The 11275-nt window shown below is 44.9% G+C and overlaps 1 protein-coding gene across 1 annotated transcript in view; it reads right to left on the bottom strand.

Annotated features, from left to right (window-relative positions):
• Positions 1-10119: 10119 nt before the first annotated feature.
• Positions 10120-11275, bottom strand: part of LOC123511617 (uncharacterized protein DDB_G0271670-like) — a gene marked incomplete at its 5' end in the record, with an annotated part of 22472 nt that continues 21316 nt past the window's right edge. The window contains 2 exons of the mRNA XM_045267645.1: positions 10120-10210; positions 10300-10401. Coding sequence (XP_045123580.1) covers positions 10120-10210; positions 10300-10401 — 193 coding nt within the window. The remainder of the gene's footprint in view (positions 10211-10299; positions 10402-11275) is intronic.

An 11275-nucleotide genomic window follows, 5' to 3' on the forward strand; every position in this document is an offset into this window, starting at 1 on the left:
CAGTCAAAAAACACCACCACCACCACCACCACCACACCATGACGTCACCAGGCAAGCAATAATAGAGGTTACGGCACAGCCCATGCAGCGCCGCGCCTCGCCTCACCTCCCCGTGCAATTTATAGGAAGGGCGAGAGGCGTGGCGGTCAGGGAGCCAGGCAGTTTCCCGTCTATTTCATTATACAGTAGTTCTTATTTCCATTTTTTCTCCCCGTGTTTCCGCCTTCAGCCACACTCCATATTATAATTCAGAGCAGTGGAGGAAGAGGAGGAAGAGAAAGAGGAAGAGGAGGAGGAAGAAGAGGAGAGATTTAACTTATAAGGAAGGGATAAAGAGGAAGGGACTAGAGTGGAGGGAAGGAGGAAGTGGAGGAAGTGGAAGAAGAGGAGCAAGAGGAGGGGAGATTTAGCTTACGAGGAAGGGATAAGAGGGAGAGAGTGAGCTGAGTGGAGGGGAAGAGGAAGTAAGGAAAGAAGCGGACGAGCATTTGGGTTTGAAAGGAAAAGGAAGATGTGGAGGAAGAGGAGAAATCTGAATTTTGGAAGAGGGGATAAGGTGGTGATGGACGGGTGAAAGAGAGGAGGAAATTATGAAAGAGGAAAAAAAAATACTTCGATTTTGAAGGAAGCGATAAGCAGAAAGCGATAGACGGGGAGGAAGAGGAGGAAAATGAACCTATGGAAACGAAAGAAGAAATAAAACAGATGAAAATTGAAGGCAAAAGAAAATGAAAAAAGAGAGGAGCTTTGGAGGGGAAAGGATGTGAATGAAGAGGAATGTGAGAAGAGAGAGAGAAAGCCTAAACTTTAAGCAATAAAGACGAAAAGGACGACGTAAAGGAGAGAAGAAGTTGTAATTAAGATAAGTTTGTCGTCTGCCTACACTCACCTCTTCTCTGGTGTGGCTTGTGGAGAGCATGTGGAAGGTTACGAGGGAGTGGTTGTCAGAACGAGGAAGCCAAAATTATCTACCAATGTTTCTCTCTTATTGTGTTGATTCCTCCTCTTATTACTTTCCTGGAACATTCTTTTTATGGCTGAATTCTACGACCGTGTGTGTGTGTGTGTGTGTGTGTGTGTGTGTGTGTGTGTGTGTGTGTGTGTGTGTGTGTGTGTGTGTGTGTGTGTGTGTGTGTGTGTGTGTGTGTGTGTGTGTGTGTGTGTGTGCGCGCGCGTGTTGGTCACGAATCATAATCTTAAACTGTTATTACTAATCTAAATAACCCAATTTTCCTTCCTTTCCCCTCCACACCTGCCCCTCCCGCGCTTCTTCCAACACACGCATCCCCTTCGCTGCTGGACTACACATAAGAGGCACGTGCGCAGTTTGCTATGTACACACACACACACACACACACACACACACACACACACACACACACACACACACACACTCACAGGTATATGCACGGCCTTAATTACAGAGAACACCTTTACCTAATAACAACACCTGGTCACGCATTGTCCAGGTGACCGGCCTCGCCCTGCACACCCTCATGGAGCCGCCTTCCTTCCCGCTATTTGTACTGCTAATTAGACCCAAAATAACATGAAAAAAGTCATAAAAAATAAAATAATGCTACACACTCACACGGTCAGACTTGCAAACTCAGCCCAGGTGAAAATTCTCGCTCGAGTAAGCCGATCCAGGTGAGCGGATGCGTCCTCCAGGTAGCGAGCGGGTGCTTGGTACTCTTTGAAACTCTTGCCTTTTACGGCGCATTATCCACCTGACCTCGTGGTAAATGTTAAGGGTGTCTTTCAGGTTACGGAAGATGCGCTTACCTGTCTCGCATGCTTGACTAATTAGCGAATCTCCTCCATCTTGACAAAAGTGGGAGGGACGAACATTGGGAGGGAGATTGGTGGAGGGAGGGAAGGAGAGTGATAGTTGGAAGGAAGGAGGGGGGAGAGGGAAGTGGGTGTCCAGACATGCAATGGTGTAGCAAGGGTGTGAAAAGTGGAGAGAGAGAGATAGACAGAGTAGAAAAAAAATATGGCGTAAGAAAAATAATTTTTTAAGAAAGAAAAATAAAAGGAAAACAGATCAGCAGGAACAAGAAAAACAAGATGGAAGAAAAATAGGAGTTGCGTAGGAAATGCAAATAGATCGACAACAAGAACAAGAAGAAAAGATACAAAAGTGTGAAAGGGAGAAAAAGATGGACGGAGGAAAGGCAGGAAAATAAAGCAACATGAACGGGAAAAATATATACAAAAGAAGTTAAAAAGAATAGGACGCGGAAGAGGGAGGTGGAAGGGGAGGGAAGAGGGAGATAAAAGGAAAGGTAACGCTTCATAAAAGGAAAGGAGGAAAAGAGACAACGCACCCGTAAAGGAAGAGAGTTCATCAGGTGTTTGGAGAGAAAGGGAATGAGGTAGTGAAACTGAGGATTAGGTACGCAAAATACAAGTAGAGAGAGAGAGAGAGAGAGAGAGAGAGAGAGAGAGAGAGAGAGAGAGAGAGAGAGAGAGAGAGAGAGAGAGAGAGAGAGAGAGAGAGAGAGAGAGAGAGAGAGAGAGAGAGAGAGAGAGAGAGAAAATCTATACGTGTGATATGGCCTAGATACATCAAGTTGTCATACATGTGAATAAAAACAAGTGCATTTAACTATTCATGATAATAACAAGAAACTACAGATTACAGAATATGATAGTGATGATGGAAGAAGAAGTAGGCGGAAGAAGTAGAAACTGCGTGACACAAGATTACATAAGTTGGCATGTATGTGTAGGAAGGCGAGAATTACATTACCTGGGATTACATAATTTAACCATGTACGTGGAAGAAGAGAAGGAAGTAGGAAGAAGAGATTGAGTTACACAGGATTACACAGAAACAACTCAACAAGAGGGGGAGGGGGAGGGGGAAGAGGAGGAGGAGGAGGAGGAGGAGGAGAAAAACGCATGACCAAAACAGGATGCTTCCCCGTCCAATCCCTCATCAACATATCTACTCCACTTCACTCCGCTACCTTACCTTCCACTCCGCACTTGTTCTACATCTCCAGGAGGCCGCCAGGTAACGTGGGCCATTTGGAACATATGGGCTTTATCAGGACATTTTCACCTGGGCACTGAACACCTGGACACAGACAGGGACGTGAAATTCAACGGGTTTTCGTATTTCACGTGATGATACCTGGGGATATTTGTCCAATTACTTGACAATACCTAGATTTTCTGAACTGGGTGGCGAGAAATAGAGCTATAGATAGGAAAAAGGAAAAAAAATGAGGAGGTTGAGTCAGAGATAGAGGATATTGATTATCTTATTAGAATAAAATATGATACAAAGATATGTAATAGACAATAATTAAGCACCATTATATGTTATGGCTAGTAAATGCAGTAAATCAGCCGTTTGACTGATATGCCTCCTCGTTGTGCAGCAAGTATAGGTAAAAATACTAAAAAAAAAACAAGTTCAGATTATAATTTTGAAAGACAACTGAAAATCAAGAGATTAAATACTGGATGAAGTTCAAAATGCGTGTCAGGTCTTGCTCATGATAGAAAAATCTATTACAGTTTATTTTTTGACCAGAGAGGTGGAGAGCAAACATTCACTAGGAACATAAGGTCCTATCATACAACACGCGAAGGACTAAAATGAAAAGGTAAATCCACTTCAACTCAACCATACCACTTTCTTTTTCTTAGGCCTACCTAAGTGACCCACTCTATACACACACACACACACACACACACACACACACACACACACACACACACACACACACATACACACACACACACACACACATACACACACACAATGCCCCGCCCCTCAACCTCTCCCAGTTAGCATTACAAAGACACACAGACTAGAAGAGTCAACACACCACAACACCCCTGAGCGAGAGCCTACAACACCCACAAACATGCCCGGGGCTTAATCAACACACACACACACACACACACACACACACACACACACACACACACACACACACACACACACACACACACACACACACACACACATCTTAAAAGCTTCAAAAACTTAAAAATCATGGTTGCTGCTATGACCTGAAGAAAAAATCCAAAAAAATTTAAGAGAAAATACGAAATGAAGGAAAGGTGATACGGAGACTGTACAGTTAGCGGGACCTCTCTGAGCATCGCTGGGACACACGCACACTTACACACGAAAACAGAAAGAAAAAAAAAAACTTCAGCGCCGCGAACCCACCTGGTCCGTGTTGACCGGGTGCCGCGGGGGGCAGGCCGCGGCGATGCCTGATGTAAACACGCAAGAGAAACAGCGGGAAACGACGCCCCTTGAGAGAGTCGGCCATCAGCGGGTCTTTGTTGCCCCGGCGGTCCCATCACTCCGGCGGGCAGCGGGCCGTGCAAAACGCCCCTCTTTTCTTCCCTAATTGATTTATCTTCTGTCCGCGGCGTGACGGTGCACCGACGGCGATGGCAGGAGAGATGGGGGTGGGAGGGAGGGTAGAAAGGAGGAAGGAAGGCTAAGGAGTAAGAGAGAGGAATGGAGGTAGAGACGAGGTAATGAAGAAAGCAAGGTTGGACGTGCGGGGATGTGATCGTTAAGGAGGTAAAAAAAGTAGAAATGAAGAGGATATGGGTGAAATATGTGCACGGGGAGATGAGGGAAGGTGAGGTTCAGGTGTGAGGGAGGTATCATACAGGTGTGATGGCGCAGATTAAGTGAGGAAGAGTAAAGGGAAGATTACCGGTGCAGCTCATGTGTTCAGATCCCCTTCACGTGTATAATGATCCTTCACTCATTCACTCACTTTTCCAACCTTCCTCCTCCTTCAGGCAAACGAGAGAGAGAGAGAGAGAGAGAGAGAGAGAGAGAGAGAGAGAGAGAGAGAGAGAGAGAGAGAGAGAGAGAGAGAGAGAGAGAGAGAGAGAGTGTTAAGCTCGATTCTGGGAAATAAAACATAGGGAGTGGATAAAAAGAACAGCCGTGCCTCGCCCTCCTAATTAGTCGCTCTCTCGGCCCCAATGGCGTCGTTTCGAGAAGCTGAACGGAGGAAATCGACGCCAAGAGAGTATTAATGTATTTCCCAGGGGAGAGAGGGAGAGGATAGTGGTGAGGGAGGAGGGGGAGGTCCTGGCGCCACTCCCAAGAGAACTATGGCCTGGCGCCGCCCCTGGAAGCGCCCTCGCAGCTCTCTCAGACTGGCGCCATCGTTGACCAGACGCCAATTAACTTTCCTCTCCCTCTCCTTCCCTCCCTAGAACCCTCCGCCCTGCTTTTATCTCCCATACTACCTCTTACTCTCCATCTTTCATCTCTGCACATCCTTCATCTATCTGCCATCTCCCCAAACAGCTTCCCCCACCTCTCTTTTATCCTCTTTCACCCCTCGTACTGGATTTTCCCCCTTTCTCACCTCCCTGTTTCTTCACCCCTCATCACACATCTTCCCTCCTCTCGTATATCCCCCAAGCACTACTTTCCGTTTCCTCTCCCTTCCTCATTCCGTCCATATCCCTCATTTTATCTCCTCTTTACACCTCCTTCCTTCCCCTCATCTCCTGTCCTCAGTTTCTCTCAAGACGGTGAAGAAATAGCGAGGGGTAGTAACTCGGGACAGACAGACTGGAGGCGCCAAACAGTGTCCTCTCTTCATCTCAGTTGCTTTAGATTTGCTTGTCCCTCCATTAGCAGCGCAGGATCACGGATTATTGCACACCTGCCATTAGTCTGTGTTACTGTTTTCCGCTGTTCTCCTGCTCGAAAAACAAGAAAGGTGTATTTATCATTTATCTTTCTGTGTAGGTGTGTGTGTGTGTGTGGGTGTGTGTGTTAAAGCTTAAATCTGTCTTTATTTTTAGGTATTTATAGATTGAATTTCTAATATTGGTCTTTTTTTTGGGGGGGGTCTTAATCTCTTTGTTTTTTGCTCACATTTATTTAATCATATTTCTCTTGCTATCAATTTACCTTACTCCTCCTCTTCTTACTACTGGCACTCCTCCTCCTCCTCCTCCTCCTCCTCCTCCTCGTTTTTATGGAGACGTCTGGATAAAACTAGCTGGCTCAGTCTTTCCATCTTGTCCCCTCACTAATCTCCCATTCCCTCCTCTTCCCTTACAGTGAAAAAGAAAAAAAAATCTTCCAACGAGAACACCATCTTACACCGTAGTGCTCTTAAACTCTCCCATCTCCCATCAGCACCAGAGGAGTGTATTGTATCACCATTCAGGGCACCGTTAACACCTCCATACACCTCAAAGTATAGATGGACGAGTGAACCTAACGGGAATAACGAAACATATGATTACTCTTGAAAATTATCCTATAAATTCTCACCAGATCCAAAGAGTCTATAATTTTCCCTCTACTCTCTCTCTCTCTCTCTCTCTCTCTCTCTCTCTCTCTCTCTCTCTCTCTCTTCCCCCTATACGTACCAAACCAGCACCTTCCTACCTCCTCCCTTCTCTCTCACCCTCCCTTCCTACATGTCCTTCCCCTTAAATAGGTCACTCCCCTCGACGACTCCCTTTCCCCTCGTTTCCCCTCCCGCCTCCCTTCTTCCCCTCGGACCCACAATTCATTATCCTTCCCGCGGGGCCTAAGCGTCCATGAATTCTTTAATCCTTTATGCATGACGCTTCTGACCTAAAATATTCACCCGTGACGTCACTCGCGGGGCACTAATCCTTCAAGCATGATTGGTGGGCGTGTATATATAGCGGGCTTGGATTGGTTCAAATGGAATTAAGAGAAGAGAAGGGAAGAGAACGGAAGGGAAGAGAGAGGTAGTGAAGGGAAGTTTGGTGATGGAGTAGAGAGAGGGACAGTTAGGTCATGGGGAAGGGGGAAATGAGAGGTGAGGAGTTATGGCACTAGGGAGTTGGGTGGGAATATGATGAAAATATAGGGAAAGGTCAAATATGTATTATTAAATGGATGTGGAGGAAAATTAATGAACTTGAAGAAAATAAAAGGAAAACTATGAGTGCAATGTGAAAATGTATGAAGGAAGCATCTGGAAATTGTGAATAGTGAGTAGGTTAGAAAGAGAAAGTGCTGGAAATAAAAAATAAACCATGGAGAAGATAAATAAATAATCAGGAATATAAGATAGAGAAAATATGTATAAGCAAGATGGAAGAAAATGCGGCTCGAGATTAAAACAAGTTAAAAGTAAAGAACAAAAAAATTGGGTTAAGGAAAAAAATGAAATTAAAAGAAAGAAGGGAGTGGGGATAGTGTGTCTCAAGATAACAAACTAAAAACAAGGAGAGAATACAAAGAGATGCTAAAAAAAAAAGTAAGAAGAAAAAAACGCGAAAAAGAAGAAAATACATAAGATAAAAGAGCAAACGTAGTGAACGAGGGAGAATACCAAGGAGAAAAAGAGGAAAAAGAAAACATTGTAAAGAAAAAAAAAACAAAAAAAAATAATATGTAATAAAAGGAAAAGAAAAAGAAAGCAAAATAGAAATTAAAGAAAAGCTCCATTTTTTAAGGCATAACGAAAAACAGAAAAGAAAAAAAGAAAGATACAGGTAGGACAGGAAGAGGAAAGGAAGTGGAAGGGAGTCAGGGAGTCAGAACACCAAGGGAAAAGGAGAGGGAAGGGAGAGGAGAGGGAGAAGCGGAAGGGAAGGGGGTGAGCGTGGAATATGGCCCAGAACCCCAGTGAATGAACGACTTTTTGGGGAATAAAGTCGACGTTTCGGGAAGCAATAAAAGCCCCGTGTAAAAGCACAATGGATACGAAAACACATGTGGACGATGCGCTATTAAATGGATCACTGCGCGCCGAGGGGAGGACAACACGAGGGCATATAATGGTAATAATGGAACCTGATTAACCTCCCCAGTCATCAATGCCACCTGGGGAGACGATGGAAAACGGGAAACTGCTACTCCCCTCTCCCCTCTCCCCTCTATCTGCCCCGTCTCAATAGCGCACTTGTCTCGTCCGGGGAAGGAAAATAATGCAAATGTATGATGAATATGAATGAGAATGGCCAATTTTTGTTGATATGGCCTGACACTGATTAATTATTTAGTGGTGGTGGTGGTGGTGGTGGCAGGAGTAGGAATATATAGGGGTAGAAGTAGGAAGAGGAGGAGGAAGAGGAAGAGGAAGAGAATAAAGAAGAAAAGGAGGAGGAAGAAAAAGAAAAGACGAATCATTAAAACAAAAAGAACAAGCAGACAATGACGAGAACGAAAACAGTTACTGAATGATTGAATAACTGACTGATTGACTAAATGGAACAACTGTGACATATGGAGCCTTAGTAGTAATAGCAGCAGCAGTAGCAGCAGCAGTAGTAGTATTAGTAGTAGTAGTCATTGTTTGTTGGCTCTTGTTGTTGTTGGTATTGTTGTTGTTGTTGTTGTTGTTGTTGTTGTTGTTGTCCTTAGCCTTATATCGCCTGCCTCTGTGCCCCAGCTGGCCATGATGAGGAATCTATTCCATAACGAAGGATATCAGTGACTGGGATATATAAAAAATCCTTCCATCTCCCTCCCCCCCACCTCTCTCTCTCTCTCTCTCTCTCTCTCTCTCTCTCTCTCTCTCTCTCGTATTTTCATATCTTCAATGTTTCCTCCAAATTTTCCCCAATACTCCCTTCCCCTTCCTATTACTTGCTCATTTTCTCACTTCCCCTCCGAAATTCTTCTTTAATTTCCCATTTACTATCTTGCACTCCCTCTCTTTCAGCCTCCCTCCTATTCTCTCCCTCTTTCCCCATCATCATCATTATTATCTTCCATGTTCTCTTTTTCTTTTTTTCCTTTGCTTTTATTCTTGTCAGTAGAATTATATATGTTCTGTTCTTTCCCTCTCTTCCTCCTCCTCCTCCTGCCTCTGTTCTTCATTCTTCTGTTTCTCTGTTTACCCTTTTTGTAAACAGAATGCTGATCTTCTTACTCAATTTTGTTTTGTTGTTTTTCCTTTCTCCTAGTCTCGTTTTTGTTGTTCTTCCTTCTTGTTCTTTCTTCTTTTCCTCGAAAATAGAATAGATTTTTTCTTTCCAGTTCTTGTTAATACTGTTTCTGTTTTCCTTCCCCGTCAGGAAAAAAAATATTTCTTTCCTTCTCTTTCTCATAGTCTCTTATTCTCCTAATGCTCGTGGTAGTAGTAGTAGTAGTAGTAGTAGTAGTAGTAGTAGTAGTATAGTAGTAGTAGTAGTAGTAATAGTGTAGTAGTAGTGGTGGTGGTGTTTGTGGTAGTGTTGGTGCTTCTCCACTACCACCACCACCACCACCACTTCCTATTCCTCATGATCTTCCTCGTACCCGTGCTCCTCCTCCTCCACCTCTGACACACTCCATCTGTTAGGATTAGTCTCCTCACTCAGTCGTTCATCACCTCTGTCCTCCACGCCAGGGTTACGCAGCTGCTCTCCGCGTCCTTGTCTCCTTCCCCTCATTGAGTGCTTCACGCCTTCGCCATAATCAGCTGCTGCTCTGTTCCTCGCTTGTTATCTCCCTTATTGCCTCCAGTCATATGTGAGTTGTGTTCTTTCTCTTTCCTTCTCTTTCTTCTTTTGTGTGTTGGTGACTTTGTGCGCTCTCGAGATTTGTTTTGTATTATAGTTTAGTTTCACACGATAATATTATACGTTAATATAATAGATGGATCACTTGTTTCTTTTCTTTTCTCCTTTTCTCTCTCTCTCTCTCTCTCTCTCTCTCTCTCTCTCTCTCTCTCTCTCTCTCTCTCTGACATCTGGTATACGAGTATTGTTCAATCGTTAATATTATGGTTATGTGCTCTCTCTCTCTCTCTCTCTCTCTCTCTCTCTCTCTCTCTCTCTCTCTCCCTCTAGCAAAAATTAAGATAGCTCATGAAAATAAGAAGGGGTATTGATGTATAGGGAAGGCAGGAAGGCAACAAAATATAAAAGGATAAGGAAAGCAAGGAGGATGGAAGCGAGGGAATGAAGAACCCAGCAGGCGTGGGACGAGAAAGGAGGGGAAGGGGAAAAAAGTTGGGCGTGAGTGTAGTACATGGGTGGTGGTGGTGGTGGTGGTGGTGGTGGTGGTGGTGGTAGACAGGCCGGCAAGCGAATAGGCAGGCAGGCGGTAGAGAGACATCCCCGCCATCTGTCGGCCAGGGTAATAGCTATCATCCCTTAACGAGCAGGTCATCAATAAGACCAATTGCGTCATCACAGCTCGGGCAGACCCCATCTCCGAGCCACAAGGGCGCTGGTGTGCTGTTCACTAGGGGGTCGGCGCTCCCTTGCCTCAGCCGTGGGACTGTGAGCCGTAGAGAAAGACGGGATAGCGCAGTGCTTAAAGCGGAGACCCCACGCCTCAGTACATAGCAGGGCGAGGACGAGCAATACTCCGTGGCGTGTGTCTGGCGTCGTCTTAATGGGCTACAGGAGGGCTGCTGGGGTGTCTGAGGATCTGTAAGAGTGCTGGGAGCTTTAGGAGGCTGTAGGAAGCTGTAAAAAGCCACGAGAAACTACAGAACTGATAGGAAGGTCTTTAGAATACAGCTCCGGGAGATCTACGGAGCTGTAGAAAGCTGGCGAAAACTACAAAACTGGAGAAGTGCTGCAGCAGACTGACAGTTTGATGGGGGCTATTGGTGTGGCAAAGGGTGACGGTAGGAGCTGGAGGAGATAAGGTAAAGCTTGTTTATATGTCCCTTCCCATACCTTGAGCCGCGCATCCCGCCGCCCCTCAACCATATACGAGGCCAAACTAGACTGATTTACCGGAAAGGAATGATGCAGAGGCGAGGGAGGAGGATGGAAGAGAGGGAAGCGGAGCAGGGGGAATAAGGGAGCTGGGATAGACGAGAGGTGAAAAAGTTGGAACAGGGCAGAGGTATGGTGGGGAATCAGGATGCATGGGGAGATGCAAGGATGAAATAAGGGAAGATTAAAGAAGAATAAATAGGGAGATAAAAGAGTTGAAACAGTAGGAAAGTGAAGGAGATTGACTGGAGGTTGATGGAAAGGAGACAAGGAATATAGAATAAGGATAAGACCACAAAAATTAAAAGGAAGAAAACCACTAAGAAGGATGGAAGGGTGACAAGGAAATTAAAAAGAACTATACTAGAAGATATAGAAGCACTAAAAGCATAAGAAGTAGTAAAAGAAGGAAGTGAAGAATCCCAATGAAGCACAACAGGACACAACAGAAGCGATAAAGGGGAAGAATGGAGAGTAAGACGAGAGGAAGAGGCAGCAATGAAGCACTAAAAGGACGAGCAGTTAAAAGAAGGAAGAGGAGAATCCCAACGAAGCACAGGACAGGAAGCGCGATAGAAACTGAGAGAAAGAGGAACACAAAGTACAGGAAATGAAG

Source organism: Portunus trituberculatus, chromosome 31 (genome assembly GCF_017591435.1).
Source record: "Portunus trituberculatus isolate SZX2019 chromosome 31, ASM1759143v1, whole genome shotgun sequence".
Classification (NCBI taxonomy): Eukaryota; Metazoa; Arthropoda; class Malacostraca; order Decapoda; family Portunidae; genus Portunus; species Portunus trituberculatus.